The 18472-nt window shown below is 36.7% G+C and overlaps 1 protein-coding gene across 1 annotated transcript in view; it reads left to right on the top strand.

Annotated features, from left to right (window-relative positions):
- malrd1 (MAM and LDL receptor class A domain containing 1) overlaps positions 1-15699 on the top strand; it is a 50515-nt gene extending 34816 nt beyond the window's left edge. Inside the window, exons 21-32 of the mRNA XM_041968823.1 lie at positions 844-972; positions 1066-1224; positions 5187-5344; positions 6331-6532; positions 7219-7497; positions 8171-8296; positions 9941-10007; positions 12232-12323; positions 12449-12545; positions 12625-12685; positions 14861-14968; positions 15056-15699. Of these exons, the coding sequence (XP_041824757.1) occupies positions 844-972; positions 1066-1224; positions 5187-5344; positions 6331-6532; positions 7219-7497; positions 8171-8296; positions 9941-10007; positions 12232-12323; positions 12449-12545; positions 12625-12685; positions 14861-14968; positions 15056-15154 (1577 nt within the window). The 3' untranslated portion in view covers positions 15155-15699. The remainder of the gene's footprint in view (positions 1-843; positions 973-1065; positions 1225-5186; positions 5345-6330; positions 6533-7218; positions 7498-8170; positions 8297-9940; positions 10008-12231; positions 12324-12448; positions 12546-12624; positions 12686-14860; positions 14969-15055) is intronic.
- The last annotated feature ends 2773 nt before the right edge of the window (positions 15700-18472 follow it).

The raw sequence follows: 18472 nt of genomic DNA, 5'->3' as shown, positions 1-18472 counted from the left end.
TAAACTTCTCTCCTACTCTCCTTCTTTTATCAAATTATTCCTCCAATAATCTTCATAATTAAAAAGATTACGCTATGAAATTTTGCCATGATTTTTCCAGATGATAGTTGTGGTATGAAATTGATTCTATTACTGAGGAAGCCTGAGAGCTCATATGTCTGGAAGGCAGAAAGTTTCTTTATGATGACAGTCACTGATAAACACTGTTTGAAGTTAATGTCCAAGACAGATTCACATTAAACAGGACCTGGCACGGGCCTGGACAACATGTGGAGTGTTTCCTCTGCTCTGCCGAGGCCGTCTTTATCCTCAAACACACACAAATATAAGCACACTCACACAGGGACACATAAATACTGATCTTCAGTCGAATTAGGATATGCATCAAAACAAGATGTGAAACTTCAGATGCACAACAAAATGGATTTTCAGTTTATTCTGTGGCAGATTTAACCTTGCTGACCTCCTGGAATAAAGTGCAACATTTTCCTCATCTCAGCCATCATTAAATGTCTCTGTTTTTGAGGTTTGACAATATACACATCCACACAGATGTGTGTAGTCTCTCATCCACTTCTTTTATTTTCCTTTCTCTGTGTTTGGTCTCTAACAAGAAGACGATAGAGAAAGGAGGCTTTGATTTCCCAAACAAACCTTTGTCTGATTTTGTTTACCACAGTCTCTGCTGCCCATCTCGCTTGATGAGAGCAGGACTGATTTATTTTTATTTTTTTGGTTGTGCTTTATAGCATTTTTTTCTTCCCAAAACCTAGATTTAATTAGTCTTAATTGAAACGAGGAGCAAAGGTGCAGTGCTCATATGGGTGTCCATGTTTGTTTTAGGTGCAGTAGAGTCGGGTAGTTGTCCTGCAGTCTCAGACTTTGTGTGTCTAAGCGGCCACTGCATTGAGTCCCACTTGGTGTGTGACAACAAGGCCGACTGTGCTGATGAATCAGATGAAATGGACTGCGGTGAGTCAAAATGGAAAATGTACTCCTTTGGTAGAGGAAATGGATCGATCAGAGATGAAAAACAACTTTTCATTCTACATTTTTCTCTTCTAGGCCACATACTGGGCTCACCGGGTGCTTGTAATTTCAACATGGAAGACAAGTGGGAAGTAAGCTGCCAGCTCTCTCAAGACCCTGATGATGACTTTGATTGGAGGATCGGTCAAAAGACAGAGACACCAGGAACTGGACCTGACAGTGACCACAGCCCAGGTCTGTCCATCCTCTGCTGCCAACTCTGTCTCATAGAAGATATACTTACAAACATGTTTCCAAGTTAAACAACAAAATCAAGACATTAACATCAGGATAGCATCAGTTTCCAATGCTTTTAAAAAACCATAATACATGCGTTTAATGGTATGTCAAAGATCTCATTATGGTTAAAGTTCAAAACTTGATTGGTTGGGGTTATAAAAGCTTTGTTTTGTGGTCACTGTTCAAAGAAACCAATGCTGACTAGAAGGAATTTACTCAAAAAAAAAGTTTTAGGACTAGTCCATTGATTATTCATTGATCAGTCTGTTTTTCATCAACATCTGGCATTTACATGATGATACAGTTTTACACAACCCAGACTTAGATATAAACCTGATTTCTTAGTTTTAAAGAGGTCAAGTTATACTTATATTTATATTATATTTCAGCATGTTATATAGGTTATTTATAGTCTATAAGCTAATTTCAGAAAAAAAAATTAATAAAAGAAGTTACTGAAGTTAAGTCCAGTCACGGGGAGCAGAGTTTACAGTAGATGTAGCAAAAGTCAATCATTGTGGCTCATATTCACAGACTGGCTAAACTTAAATGCATTTGCATTAACACGCACCACAATACTAAAGACAAAATCATGTAAACAGCATTTTCTGATGAACTTAACCTGAATAAAGTCATAAAGTAATAAAAACATTAAATTTAGCTGAACTAAGGATGCCAATCTCAATCACAAGTATAAGCCGTAATCACAGTTTTACATTCTACATGTATTAGAGGTGTCATACAATCTTATGCTGTTTTACGTTGCATGCTAGAAGCTCCAGAGATGCCAGGTCTGTTTGTAAGTAAAATTTGAGTTCAATGAAAATTAGGAAAGCTACTATTAAAGAAAGACACATTTTTAGAGTGAGAAATAAAACCACGTGGCCTGTGCTCCATGTTTAAGAGAAATATGGATAGAATTTATTTGGCTGGTTTTAAGGGAAGCTAATGTAAGAGTGGGCTATTAATAACTGGACGTTACAGAATATAAATAGGAATAGGATTAAGATTTCATGTTTGCAACAAATTTAAACACTATAACAGAATGTGGTCTTATTTAGATTATAGTCACTAGTTGGAATATTGCTGTGCACGTACATATAGTCAGTATTTCACTATTCTAACTGGTTGGAATTTGTTCATCTTAGGTGGTAAAATAGGTTTAAATTTAATCATGTAGTTATTAAAAGTGCTAATTTTCCAGTGATTTCTGTAGAAGAGCTCTTCTGGCACATCAATTCATCCTTATTGTCTTAAGACAATAATATATTCCACCAGATTTCTTCTGTTAATCCCAACAGACATTCACTTAGATGTTAACAAATCCTTATATACTCAGTTTTTGGGATTTTGTAGTGATTTGCAACAGCTTAGATGTCTCCAGTCATCCATCTATCCAATTTCTATACTTATATTAATGTCACGGCTGGAGATGTAGCCTAACCCAGGTGCCTTTAGGCAGGTGGCAGGGTACACCCTGAACAGGTCACCAGGGTAATTGTCAGTGCAGCTGGGCTGACTCACTATGGACCTCAGGGTTCTTTGCACTCAACACACACATGTCGGAAAGCAAAAGTCTTGAAACCACGTTCTTCTTTCACTATTTAATGCTAAAAATTAACACAAAAAAAGAGGATTTAAATCTAGACTTTCGTATGAAACTAACTGAAATGCAGTGTAGGTCAAAAGACTGTGTTGCTCCAAGGTCCAGTAAATTCTACTTTTATGTTGATTTCATCGTCTCAGTCCACCAGCCAATCAAAAATCAGTTATATACATGACACCAGTCACTGTTAAAAAGTCTCATTTCTACTGCAAAACAGAACTATATCAGCACAGAAAAATAAATCAATCACATAACAAAGCTAGGATGACTGAAAATGAAATTATAGTCATAGAAAAAATGACTACAGCAATAATGAAGAGCTTAGTTGCATGTTGAAAAGACACATGAACTTAAGAAACATTTTTAGTGAGCATATTAGCCAGAATGCAAAATGACTTGAATGGGTAATGATTAACAATACCAGGATTATATACATATTACCTTCTTCTGTACAGCGTGTATTTATAGAGTATTGTGGTTAAAGTTTTTCATAGCTCTGTACTTTTAGGTAAAAGTTAATGTCTTGTTTAAATATTAAAACATCATCTGCAAAAATGAGGCTGACTAAATCTTCACATTTACAACCACCTGATTACCACAGTGTTCATGACACAAACATGCTTCAATGGTAGTTAAAAACAATCAGTGGCCACTATCTATGAAGCAACTGGCATTAATTTAAGTTTACTTACTAAATGGTTTTCCACACTTTTGACAATTTCTTAACAAAAAAAGCACATGTCCATCTGTAAATTTGAGCAACTCTCATGTTTATGTTTACACGTCTCTTCCCTCATTTGCTTTCTTCCGTGTTTTTTTTTCTTTTGTGGATAATAATAATGCTGTCAGAAAAAAAGCGTTCTCAAAATTAAGAACAAAGACCCTCTGCTTTCTCCTGACATCCTCCATGTTTTCAGCTTTCAGGCGTCTCAGCGCAATGCCTTTGTAGTCACAGCTTGTCAGGTGGGAAACAGGAACCTCAGAAGGCCATGAGAAAACAGGGTTAATAAAGCATCCTGATGAATGTCAGTCTGAGTCAAACTGACCCTAACAAAGCTGGCCTTGTTTACGTTGTGCAGAGCAATGCTGATAATTTGAACTCTACTTTTTATACAGACGAAAACCTTACATTTGCTTCATTCTATAAGAGGCAATGTCATCGTTTTTGCATGTCCCATCTCTGTATTTGCATGAATTAATTATTGTAATTTACTCTAGCTGACAGTGTTTGTTGATGCTGCTTCCTTTGCTGGCTGCATGAACTCTTACTGATGAGAGAATGTTCTCATGAATAAAGATTAACAGCATGGAAAGAATGTTATCACAGATTTACATAGTGGGTATAATTTGAGGGGAAACTGGCAGTTTTGCTTTATTTCACAATGATAATGAAGCAGTAATTATTTAGGGACACACTGTTTACTGTTTTGCTAAATTACTTCTTTCTTACTTTAAGGACAAGTTTAAATATTTAAAAGGTGGATTGTTGACTTTTAAAGCCCAAGTTAAATAATTTTATAATCCATTTTACAGTGGAAATTCTAGTTTTGGAATTTCTGATTCGTGTGATACATCATGTTTCTGTCATACACTGACCATATGTCATGTTTCTTCATGGATGGCAGTGCAGCTGTAACTCCCCTTCATAATGAGTGTCATTCTTATTGGCTAGTGGAGTTTATTGATCAGAGAGATGAACGTGGTCATTCAATGCTGGATGGACTTGTGAACTCACTACAAGGCAGATCAATAAACCTGACCATCTGTAACACACACAACGGCACAGAACAAGGGTGATGGTCCTGCAGACAGACATACATTATCAGATGATGGAATAGCATCTGCATGTCTTAATGATGTTGGGTTTTGTTTTTTTTTTTTTTTTTTTTTTTGTTTGTTTTTGTTTTGTTTTTTTACTGTTATAAAGTCACAGAAGAAGAATCCAGTGTTTTGGGTAGAAGCTGAGGTTTCTGTGCCCTCTGGATTGTACTGACCTCTTAGCTCATGTGGAAAAATCTTACTTTGTTCTGGCTTCACATAGATGGCATCTCCTCCCCAAGCTTAGCCAATCTGAGGAAGCTCTCTGCAGCTTTTGGCTGCAGGCTGCAATGTTCAAAATGACCATTTTCTGTCTAAATATCATGTATACTGGAACTAACAGAATAAAGTTATTGAATTTCTTTCCTGGTATAAAACTGAAATTGGATGGTTAAGATGAAGATTTTCCTTTATGATGTCAGTTCTTCAAGTGGACATATTAAAGCCATTCGTTGAATAAATGAACACATCTTGGCTCAATTTATCTTTATAGGTGGAGGAGGAAACTTCCTGTACATACACTCAGCCACTCAAAGGGAGGGTGACTTTGCCAAGATGACAACCAGGAGTACATTTCCTGCCAGTATCGGCCTGTGTCATCTGCGCTTCTGGTTCTTTATGTACGGCTCTCAGAAGATGGGAACACTGAAGGTGATCTAATATCAATCACATTTCCATAAATGACTCAAAGGCTTTTAATTCTGTTTTATTAGGCATCAAACTTAAAATCATGACATTTTTACTGTCATTTGCCATCAGATGATCCATCACAGCCAACCTGAAGGCTTATTTTGGATTTGTCAGAAGTTTTGTCCTGTTTTGTTCAGCCTATCACCACATTATGTTCTGCTGGCTGTCAAGCAGCGAATACCCACAGGAGGGTATAAAAGTCTCTGCCTGCAAATAATCCATCAAAGCACATCACCTTACACTCTTAATTATCATATCCACCTTCTTCAAGTGTCTTTGTTTGCTTGATTAATTTCAAAACAACAAACAAAAGGCAAATGCTAAAAACAAAGTCTGATTAGATGGGAAGTATTGTACATGTACTCACAAAAGTAAAAAAAAAAAAGAGATTTGCTGTAACTTAGAGCAAAAACAAAATTTCAATCATCCATCTAGCCAGATACTGTTCACCCTTTTAGAGGGTTGTGAGAGGCTGGAGTGTATTCCAGCTGATATGGAGCAAGAGGACAGGTCTAGAAAGGTTGCCAGTCCACAGCGCAACCACACATTCTCATACTCACAGCTAATTTAGAATCACTGACCCCAACTTTCTTATCTTTGAACTGCATGAGGAGAAAAACACTCAGCCAACCAGAGGGTTCAACCCAGAAACTTCCTGCTGAGAAGTGGTGATGCTGACTACTAGTATCCTGCCTCATTTTGATTTGTGTTAAAGCACTGTTAAAGAATGTATGTATGAAGGAGATTTAGGAGAGCAGAAGGTCAGGAAAGACAGGTGATGCTTTATTTTCAGGAAAACAGAGGTGGTTTGTGTAGTTTGAGATGAAGCAACTGGAGACTTAAAAGCACTGAAATACTGAGATTCAAACCGTTAAGCTTCAGTGCATTTTAAATTCAGTTTAGGGACTGCAGTAGATCTAAATCAGCATGTCACCTAAACTCACCAGGTCTATACTGTTGGATCCAGTGGTGCACGTCTTCTGATGTGGGCGACCACTGGAAACCATGGCAAACAGTGGACCTACGCAAATGTCATCCTGTCCAATCCAGCACCTTTCAGAGTGACCTTCCAGGCAGAGGTGGGTGGAGACATGTGGACAGACATCGCCCTGGATGACATCTCGTACACTGCAGAGTGTGTGGTCGGAGGTAAAAGATGTTGAAGTTTATTTTGCCCTTTTTGCATTTCTGTTTTGTTTGTCATCATTTTCTATCCTTCCAGCACTCTCCTCATTTTTTATTTCATTTCCTCCAGTTTTCACCTTCTCCTGCTTTCCCCATTTTATCCACAATTTCTTTGCACCATCATTTTTTCTCCTTGCCTCAGTTGCCATATAAACAGTATAGACCCTCTGGGGAAGTGCATTGAGTTAATGGAGCCTGTTGCCCTGCAGGTCTGTATAAATTCACTGTGGAGACTGGGTCAGTGCCGAGGGACAGCACAGAGGGCAATGGGGAGGAAAAGCAATTACATTTATATTGTGTTGTTTCTTCTTCTTTGCCATCCAGTTCTTCCTTTACTCTTAAACTGCTTCTTTCACTAACTTTCTGAAGAGGCAGGTTTTGTGATCTTATCTTAAAACAATCCTCTGAGAAGACTCAGTGAATGATGGTTAATGTGTATAAACAAAAATTAATAAGGGATTATTAAATGTGTTAATCTTTGTGTTTAGAGGAAAGGCAAGTTTATTTGTATAGCATATTTTATGTAAAAGGCAATTTAAAGTGTAGGAAGCAATAAAAAGTGCATTAGAAACAAACTTTAAAAAGAAATAAAAGAAATTAAATAAAAACAGAAAAAGATGTTTAATTATTTGTATGTATCTTCCCCTCAGGACCAGTGACTCCCAAGCCTCCGACCTGTGCTTTAGATGAGTACCAGTGTGCATATTCCTTTCAGTGTATCCCAGAAAGCTGGCAGTGTGACAAAGAGCCAGATTGTGCAGATCAGTCTGATGAAGAGAATTGCCCAACCTTCATACCCGGAACTCTTCCTCCTCAGGATCTTTGTCCTGCTGGGTTTTATCAGTGCTCAGATCATAGCTGTGTCCCCTCCTTACTGCGCTGCGATGGAGTCCAGGACTGCCCTGATGGAGAGGATGAGTACAGCTGCCGTAAGTTAACACTTGCATTCTCACCTGGACATTTGTTTGGAGAACTAAATGTGTTGCTCTGAAGAAAAGAGCAACGTTCTATTCATTTACTAGTATTAACCCAAGTCACGTGGGCTAATATTCATAACTCATTCAGATCTGTGATTTTGTTTAGAATGTCATCCCAAAGCCTGAGGGTCTTCTGGAAATATAAAACTATCCAGGACCTGAACACATCACAGTCAATGAGTTGACCATTAACTCATCTGTATACCAAAGCCATCTGTTTGACAACTAAAGCTTGGACACAACTGGGTCCTGCAACAGAACAATTACCACAAGGACATCATTAAATCTAAAACAGCATGACTAAAAGATAAAAAATAAAAAGAAATGTAAAAAGCAAAGATTTAAGGCGCTACAACGGTCTCCAAAGTGCAGACTTTTGATTGAAATGCTCCGGTGAGACCTTAAGAGATTTAAACTTCAATTAACTTAAGCAATTTTGTGAACACACACACAGTACACCACACACAGTACCATCAAAACTGTTAAATGCCTGATTTTTTATTTTTATGTGTGAGGTCTCGACCAGATAAAAAAAATGTCATCAGATTTAAAAAATCCTTATGTGTGTACCAGGCCTTAATCTGAGAAAGTCAGCTTCCTTAAATTTCATCATATTTTCCACCAGCTCTGTTGCAGTGTGAGCTGGGAGAACTGGTGTGTGAAAGTTCGCCTGGCTGTATCCCATTACTGATGCGATGTGACCACTCTACCGACTGTCTACCGTTCCACTCAGATGAATCCAGCTGCTATGGTAACATCTCTACTTATCTTACACTTTTGTTTTTGCTATTAGCTAGCCCTTTATTTTATACCTTCCTGACGTGATGATTTGCACTGACTATGAAACCGTAACAACTCCACTTCCAGCAGTGCATGATAAAGGTGAAGGTGATCGCTTGCTTTGCATTTTACCTTTGATCGCACATTTATTCCATGAAGTCTCTACTCTCACCTCCTTTTTCTTCAGACTGATAAGCTCATAAGATATGCCAAAACTTTGCTTATATTTACATCTTTCAAACCTACAGTAAACACTGGTTCTCTGCAGTGTTTCAACACTGGTTGTTTTAAGAAAGTCTTTTAAGCACACCTCCAGGGTTACTGCAAGATGCCAAAATGTAATCCATTAAAACCTCCCATTAAGCATGCATCCATTGCCAAACCACACTCATGAAACCACTGGCTAAACAAGAGGACATTGGGGTTTTAAAATATACTTGTAACAAGCAAACCTTGAATCCACCATATAATCAATGGAGGAAAGGTCGGACATCGATCAGATGTACTGGTTGAAGGAAAATACACACAAGTATGATGTACCAGTGATGTATATAACGTGCCCCATCTGATGCGTTTTAAATTAATTCTGCAGCAAAATAATGAATATGTAGCCATAGAACTTAAGATCTATTTGTCCATCCACAAGTAGAGCAAGGAGTCCAGCAGCAGATGGCCCATTCCCACAAGGTTCTGCAGCCTCATGTATAAAATTTTTTTTTTTTTTTTTTTTTTTACTGAAAGTCTGAAATTGTGAAAACCATGTGGAAACTTGAAAATCTGTGATTATTAATCTATGCACACAACCAATCTTGCCCAGTTTTTAGATCTATAAATATTAAAGTAAAAATGAGGACATGTGCACAAGCCAGTATCCCAGCTTTGGCACCTCCGATAAATGATAAACAGAGTTATATTAGAAATCTTCCTCTCCAAAACAACAATGTCAAATCCTGTAGCTGCAAAGAAGAACTTCACAGAGTGGAACTAGTTGCTGAATTATAAAAAAAAAATGTCTTCTCTCATTTACATGGCTGCAAAAACAAGCTGCAAAAACAAATGTGACTGCACACATAAAGTTTGATGTTCACATTAAAACATGAGGGTAGCTGCTATTCCTTCATCTTCAGCCAGTAAATCTGTGTGATTTGTGAACATGCTCTCTCCACACATTGGCATTTGCAATGTCCTCCAACAGCTATTGTATGCATACCATCATGTTTGTGCATTTTTTTGCAGTTAGACACACCTATCTGTCTACATCTTATCAACTTAATCACATATCATTTACAAGATTAAACATTCACCCACCGGTTGGGGGAGTGTTCCTTTCGGGAAAAATGGATCTGTGTGCCAAGCCCTGCCTCCTCTGCACCTCGCTACCCGTGCTATCCATGGCATACCATAATAAGCCCACATGACATGAACAACTGCCACAGCTGTACCAAAAAGATCCGGTACTAATTTTATAGCAAAAGATTCCTGCTCTCTTCACAATCTCACTTTAGTTTTAGTAAACACACCAGAAAAAAAAGCATTTCAGGATTTTATTTTTTAGTATATTCCTATTCTTAATATGATGTTTTGTGATGGGGACTTTGTTTTGCTTCATTTGCAGACTGTCCTCCAGGATTTTGCCTGGCTCATGGCTCATGCTATGTTGGGAAATTTGGACCAGTTTGCTTGTAAGTTCAACTTCACCCGCTGTAATCTGTCTTACCCCATTCGGACAAATGCACACAATGGCATTCAGAAACATGCACGACAAAGATGAGTATAATTTCTGCTCTTCCCACTCTCCCTGCCATTCTTTATCTGTCTATGTGAGCCTTAAAACATGGAAATCCAATCAGTCTTGCTTCTTTCCTTGAAAAAGACACGCTCCGTGAAGCATGTGGGAATCTGCTTATCCCCTCCAGATTCAACAGGGAGGTTCTGCCTTCATTTGTCCACCAGCATAGTGTTTCCTGGGAATCTCTGATTCTTCCAGTCAATATTTAAACATGGACTCAGCCATAGAGAGTGGATCAAAAAAAAAAAAAAACATACATCAGATTTAATGCTTATATATTAGTTTTTACCTTTCATAAACACAGTCAAGACAAACAACCTCCCTCTGTTGGAACTTTTATAAATGTTATTATTATTACATTTATAAATTTGATTGTCTGCATCAGCAGTTTGAAATGTCTGCAGTAAGAGATTTCATTATAAAAGGAAGAATTCAATTATGAGACTTACTGCTGGATCTGCTAACATCATTATGCATCATTGAATACTCTATGAGAGATTTACATTTCTCCATCCTCCTGTCACAAGTTTCAGATATGCAAGAAAGAGACATAAATAGCTACAAAATGTAAGAACCATGCATTTAGTTTTTTCACAGTATTCATAATTTTTGTGTGTGTCAGTTTGACCACTTATTTACATATATATATATATATATATATATATATATATATATATATATATATATATATATATATATATATATATATATATATATATATATATATATATATATATATATATATATATATATACTATATATATATATATATATATATATATATATATATATATATATATATATATATATATATATATATATATATATATATATATATATATATATATATATATATATATATATATATACTATATATATATATATATATATATATATATATATATATATATATATATATATATATATATATATATATATACTATATGGGGAACTTTGTACACAGCAGTTGATCAGATATTTGCATCTTCTGGCTTTACTCTTAGTATAAACCAGAAGTCTGCACATGACATGTGAGCAGCACCACACATTTGTTTACACTAATTTCCCTGCAACTGCTCAGATGCTGGCTGCTGTCAGTCAAGCACAGATACCACCCTGTTTTCTTTTTGTGGAGTTTGTTTAGATTTTTATTAACATCAATTTGTTGTTTTAAAATAAAAGTTTCCATTTTATGTTGGAGCGCAATAAATAGATTAAAAAAAAAAGGGGGCATGATTTTGACTGCTTTTTTCTGTCAAGTGTCATCTCTCCCTCATTTTTTTGTTTTTAATTCCCCTTCCTGTTTATTCCCCTGCCTGACATTCCGCCACCGCTGCCTCCTCTCATTATGTAAGAGGATTTTACCACCACCATTCACTGCTTGGTGTGGTATGGAGCTCCTGAAACTCTTCCAGCAATGACAACAGCCCTGCTGTAGCAGAGCCTGGGGGAAGCACTGGTAGGACGCTTCTGGCTCAGTATTTGCATCACGCTCCTCCACTCTGCTGAGCAGAATCCATCAGGGAACCGGGCCAGGAGCAGCCCACTGCCACAGCTAGACTGTCACACAATATGAACGCTGACCCCCTCTGAATGATAATGATACAGTCTGGCTTCGCTGAGAGCTGTGTGTTTTGCATTAGCGGGTCAATGTCGCTCAGAAATCAAGCTGATATTGAACAGATGTTGACTTGGAGCTGATTCAGACGGAAAGAAGAGGAACTTACTTTTCTTTCCCGGAGATGCTGCTTGCCAGGCCAACCAAGCTATTTGCAGCTACTTTCCATGATACATGTCCAACAGATTATTGTCATACCAAGTGTCAAAACAGAAAGGTTTCGATAGCAATTGAATTTTATTATTTTTTTATACATATATTTTTATAAGCTTTTAGTCTTTTCTCCAAATCTGACTATATGTTAGCATGTTCTCAGTATCTTTTCTTATTTTTCTTTTTTTTTATTGTCCTAGTTTTGATCTTTTGGGGGAATTTTAATTAAAAGAACATAGACAATGACCATAAATGTGTTTTGTTAGTCTCCATAGCTTTCTGCGGCATGCAATCATAACATCCCTAAAAGAAACAGTATATGGTGTCACTTTATCTCTGATTGTAGATGTCAACCAGGATGGACAGGAAACCGTTGCCATGTGAAGAAGAAACCACACCTCAGTACCCCATCACCAACATTAACCGACATAGCGCCAGGTAATAAAGAAACTTGCCTCCCCACTCGCCTTTATTAATTTGTCTCATCTGAATTTAATCACCACATCCCTGCAGTTAATATCCCTGCAGTTAAAAGGAGAATTAAATGTCTCCCTCTTGCTTAGATTCAGCGTACACTGGCATCACCATCGGGTTGCTGCTGCTCATGGCTGGAGTCAGTGTGTGTGTTCTGGCTTTTTGCAAGAAAAAATACTACCTTAAGTGAGTTTTCTCCATTTTTTCTCCAATATGATGCTGCTCATGATAAAGAAGCCGATGAGTGCATTTGCTTGCTCCACAGAAAACCTGACCCGATGCACTACGGGGTGATGGATAATCCAGATTTGGACTGGAGAGCAAAGGTCAGAGCACTGAAATGTTCAATCAATCACCAGTGAATTCATTTTGCGTAACATCAGGCCCCTTACACACAAATCTCATTCTTCTACCATTCTGCTCACACTTATTTAATAAGTGGATCCAACATCAGAGGAGGTCACAAGGTGATCACCAAGCCTTTCTGCTAAATTAGATTTTTGATTTAGGATTATTGATTTTGCAGTTTATGAGCACCTCTGTAAGTTTGTGTTTCTTTGTGTGTTATATATGCAGTACACAGTGTAGTGCATGTACAGCCATAAACCACCAATATAATCAAAAGCAAAAAGAACAAGCTCCAAAGCCAAAAATAATCTGTTTAGTAAACAGGTTTTTTTCTAATGCACTCTGAACAAAAAGGTTACATGATGAGAGGCTTTAGAAGCTCCATGTCGTCCACTCTGGGTTGTATTATATCACACAGGTTTTCCTGTTATTGTCCGCCCACTGTCTGCTTTGTTTCCCGCAATTTTAATCTCTACTGTTATTCCTGCTATCACCGAGAAAGATCCAGCACAGGAGATGACACAATCACAGCTGCTCCATTTGTATAATGTGTGGATCCATGTGGACAAAAAAGTGAGCTGTATGCCTAAAAACACACAAACACGCAGTCTTATCTGGGCTTTTCATATAATAAAAGTGAGAGTGATTTGGAGAACCACAACTGTCATGAAGCTGGTTACATGAGTTCACAAGACTAAAAAAATAAATAACACAAACCCATAAAAAGAATTGATCATAATTTTTCTAATATAAAATACAGGTTGGCAATTTTTATTTCCCTTAAGATTTTGAGTTTGTTCACTAAATACTGTTGTAAAACTGGTAATTTCTTAGATTTATTAAGCTGATCAGTCAGGGAGCATGATATTATAGAGTTCCTTTTCATGCTATTTTATCTGGTATAAGAATGAGACTTTTCTGAAATGACGACAATCATGTCTAAGTGCCAATCATATAAACAGAAAGTATTAGCTTTATATCATTTCTAAGCAGAAATCTTAGAGACACCTAAGAGACAAATGCACACGGCTTCAGTCCTGGTGCAACATGCCCTCTGAATATATGGAAGCTCATATCCACAGGCATGGAGCATACCTACCTAATTTATTAACAGAATTATAGGGGCACTATTTGGTCAGATAACCCTATTAAATTTGGGTGAACTACAAAATAAAACAGGAAACCAGACAGTAAAACAACAACTAAACCAAAAACCCACTAAAACAAAAGACCAAAACAAAATCCTTTTTTTTTTTAAATTATGAATAAAACTAATTTTACAGACATTTTACATGTCTTATTAACTTCACTGAAGATTTATATATCTATAGTTTAATAACAACATTCAAAATAACGGAATGATGATTTCTAATATCAACTTGTGCAACTTTTGCTAATTATTTTTGTTTTTTGTTTTTCTTTTATATTCCTAATCTAATCTACCTTTGAAAGTTACAGCTATGTTATGAAAGTTAACATGTGATATTTATTTTTTTTAAAGATTTAGATGGTAAATTTGCTAGTTGACCTGCAATGTGGTAAATTATACTAATAAGAAATAGTAACTTAAATATTAACTTAGTGTAAAACAACACACATTTTTAGCCCTCATTATCTATATCAGATTTTACAGAATGGTACTTAAATGTGACCTTTTTCTTAATTTATAACATATTTAAGAGATTTTTAAGGGAAATATTGAAAATTGTTGAGATAATTTGTGTTTTTTTTTCACTAAAGTTAAACATGTACAGTGTTACTACATGTCCAGTAATAATTAGTACATATTATGGCATGTATAGTTTTACTTGAGAAATATTTTAAAATCCATAGAGTATTTTAATTATCTAAAAAAAAAGTATTTGTGTATTCTGTAGTATTGGCATGTGAATGCATTTTTGCTTTCATGTTGCAGCCACTGAGGATGCAGCTATAAATAGAGAGGTGTAGGTGTAAACTGGTATCTAACACTTCAACACTTGCTGTACAGAGCAGTAGAAGATGGAAGATGATGAAAGGTTTTATTGAGGTTAGGGATGCAATTATAGATGCATAACAGGTCAGTTGGTTTTAACTATGCCTGCATTTCATGTTCTCTCTAGCATGAAGGATCATCTTTATTTCGTTTTCCTTGTCTTTGTTTTTTCCACCAGCTCTCATCAGCGGATAAAAGGCCAGGCTGCTGTCCTGGCATTCACCCCAAGAGGAGTGATGGTCATGGGCTTTCCATCAGTGTTTACCCCTGGAGGAGAGAGGTAGAGGTGAGGTGTATCTATTACAGCTTTTGTACTTTATTGTGATTGTCTGAAGTCAGTAGTGTGATATATTTCTCTTTTTTTTTTTCACAGCAGGACTCAAATTGGAAAGATGCCAAATTGTCCTTCTTCAATCCATTGTACAATTACTCCCCTGATGCTAATCCTGCTGACAAAAGCTCTGAAGCATAACATTTTTGGACTTTAGATTACTTTTGTTGGGTATTTTGCCTTTGTGGAAACAGGAAATGTGGGGAGTGACATGCAGAGTTGATTCAGAGTGGGACATTTAAGTCCATGTGGTACACTTGTTAACCAGTCAAGATTGTGAAGACATTTAAGGACAACAGAGTTAATAAAATTAATTTTTTTGGGCAGTTTAGTGAAGAAAGTGTGACAATTAATGAGTTAAGTGTTACAATAACACGAAGGGCCTCTAGTTTGTGTGCACAAAGCTGTTTGCCACTGGTTCCTGATGTGGAAATGGAGGGTTTAAAGGCCAGGACCCAAAATGTCCCTAAAACTTGTAAAATGTTTCTGTGAAATACAGTTTGTCAGATCAAACAGTGCAGAGTTCCAAGACATTTCTCCTAAAATAATTCTTGTAAAACCCGCTTATCCATCTTTATGTCCTTCATTTGATCTGCATGTTTTTGTAGATCACCTTATAATGTTGCTAAGAAATACCCGACATAAACAATACATTTAATTTATTTAGTGCACATGTTTCATGGCAGTCAGCATGGTTAATAAAGTATTTCCCCACATTCCAAATAAATTATTAAAGTGGAGAATTGGTTTTTCTTGCACCTCATAATCTCCCTCTGTGTGTATTATGTATTGGCATAATTTTAGATTGCAGGCTTTTTCTTTATTTTAGCAGTAAATAATCACACCATCAGCAACTTCAGACATCTATTGCGTTAATTATTTTAAAAAAATCTCTGAATAAACATATAGAAGTTAAATTATGACATACAATATATGCACCATGTAGACACAAGAATGGAATCAGATTTCTGCCTAATCAACATAAAGGCTCTAAATTGCGCCTAAAGTATTAAATGTCACATAAATGTTTAGGTTCCACAAACAGCCACAATCTGCAGAGTCATTAATGTTTGTCTCATTCTCCATCACTTTAAACCCTTGAGTCTGTAATGGGATTCTGGGTCAGAGATTTATAAGGGGTCCTATAGGATCAGTTTTAACTGAGCTTCTTTCTTTCTCTCTCTCTCTCTCTTGCTCTCTCTCTCTCTCTCTCTCTCTCTCTCTCGTTTTTTTTTTTTTTTTTAATTATTTGTATCTTCTCAGTATACTAGTTTACTATTATTATTTTCAGGATTAGGTATTATTATTATTATTAGGTATGAACTTGGCTAAAACTGATCTTTCTGCTATCAGATCAACCAAAACTAAGAGACAAGATGAAACTCTCCCTGCTCTTAACCCCAGACTGGATGAACCCAGGATTTTCTTATTCCACTAAAACATGCTGGGTAGTGGGTCCCTCCACTGGGAGGGAGAGGAGACCCCTAAATTAAATTTACTACTTGATGGCTCCACAATGGAAAATTACATAGTCAGATAGATAGACAACCTGGCATAGGTAAGCCCCTCACTTTAATAATCACATATTGTTGAATACATGCATTCTAGTGTGGTTAGTATCTTATTCTAAATCCTTACTGTACTTGTACTCAGTATATTGGTGGAGTAGTGTTTCCAATCCAGGTCCTCAGGACCCACTGCCCTTACATGTGTTCCTGCTCCAACACACCTGATTCAGCTAAGTGAACTTCCTCATCAAGTTATTGGCAAGCCTAATAACGAGCAGTTGATTTAATTCAGGTGTGTTTTAGGGTTATGTGTTTTATCATGTTTTAGGGTTACATCTAAAACATGCTGGGTTGTGAGTCATGAGGACCAGGACTGAGAAACACTAAAGTAGAAGTTTCCATTCAAAAAGGCCCCAATAGAGAGAAAAAGGGACTAATCACATACCAGGGTACAAGCTAGCCGTTAAAAACTAGCTACAGACTGTCCTAGCTAATGCTGAATTTTTCCAAACAGTAATCAGTCTATTAATTGATAAAATATTATTTGTTTAATTTATTTTCTAAACATTTAACTTTTGAGAAAATTTATTTATTGATGATAGAAATAACCTGCAAATTTCTGCTAATAGCAGCTAGCTTAACAAGCAATAAAGGCCAAAGAAACATATGAGTAATTAACAAATCTACATATTCACAAACATATCCGATGTGATTTTAGGTTATCCAAGCTCATACTTCAATCTTACTAAGTTAGTTTTATATAGTAACAATTGCAAGAATTATGGTTGATTGTGTTTTTTGCTTATTGATAGTTTTATAGTAGATATTCATATTTGCTAGTCTAATAACTAGACATAGACATCACTGTCTCATCACATAAACCACCAGCTCAGCCATTTACAGCCTTTATACCAGTTTGTTTGTCTCACTCCATAACTATCAATGCCCTGCATAAAACCTTTCCCACCAACATGCCACAACATGCACATTCACACAATACCACCTTCCACTTGCCTAGCTTGCACACTCCCATATGATAGCATGCTGACTGAGAATGTGCAGCTCCCAATGTTTTTGTCCTGGGAAAACTCATTCTGGGTGCTTCGTTATTCGTGCAGTTCAATGGTTCACAGGAGAGCTGCCTCACACCATCAGACTGTTGACCCTTAGTCAGCTTTTCTCACCGGAGCTATTGTTGTCACAGTTTTGCAAATTGCCAGAGTCCATCTAAAGGTCATTGTTTTGTTTGTATACCTCTGTGTTTTGGGAGGCCATTGCAACAAAAATGATCATGTAAAGTAATAATGTGACAGCTTTGAGGACTCATACTGTCTGTCAATCTTAAATCATGGGCCATTCCTAAAAACTCTTCAGGGATGTCATCTTATTTACACCTGTAAGCTCTTGTTTGCATTTCTATTGTAAAAGGGACAGGGTTCCACATTCTGCCCAGTAAGATCAAGGGGAAATTTTCCTTCTTTTCTCATAGTTATAGCTTAGAATTGGTTCCCTCAGACTGACTATAACAGAAAATGGCTATTCATCAGCGTGTTGAGTGACAATAGGGGACTGTTTTCTAACTGTTTTCTTTATTGAGTTTCTGGGAACCCCTATTCAGGTCTCTGCCTCCACAGAGGGCTATGAAAAGATAACACTTTGGGGCTACTTTTTTGGAGACTGTAAAACAGTTTGTCCTCACCTTAACTGATGTCGTGATATACAGTAACTGTTTATTATTACTGGAGAGATATATACAAACCATTCTGTTGTGCTGTAAATACTGATCTGTCTCCAGCACTGCTGCAGTCCCTTATTGTCCAACTGATGCTAGATTTTCTATAGCCTAGACGAAGAAGTCAATATTTGATCAATTATAGTTAAATTGTTTGTATTTGTAAGTTTATTATTCCTCATTTCCTCAATGAAAGACACAAAGACTGTCTTAAAGGAT

The sequence above is a fragment of the Melanotaenia boesemani genome, chromosome 18 (genome assembly GCF_017639745.1).
Source record: "Melanotaenia boesemani isolate fMelBoe1 chromosome 18, fMelBoe1.pri, whole genome shotgun sequence".
NCBI lineage: Eukaryota > Metazoa > Chordata > Actinopteri > Atheriniformes > Melanotaeniidae > Melanotaenia > Melanotaenia boesemani.
Note: the sequence above shows the minus strand (reverse complement) of the source record. Positions and strands in the feature narration are given on the sequence as shown.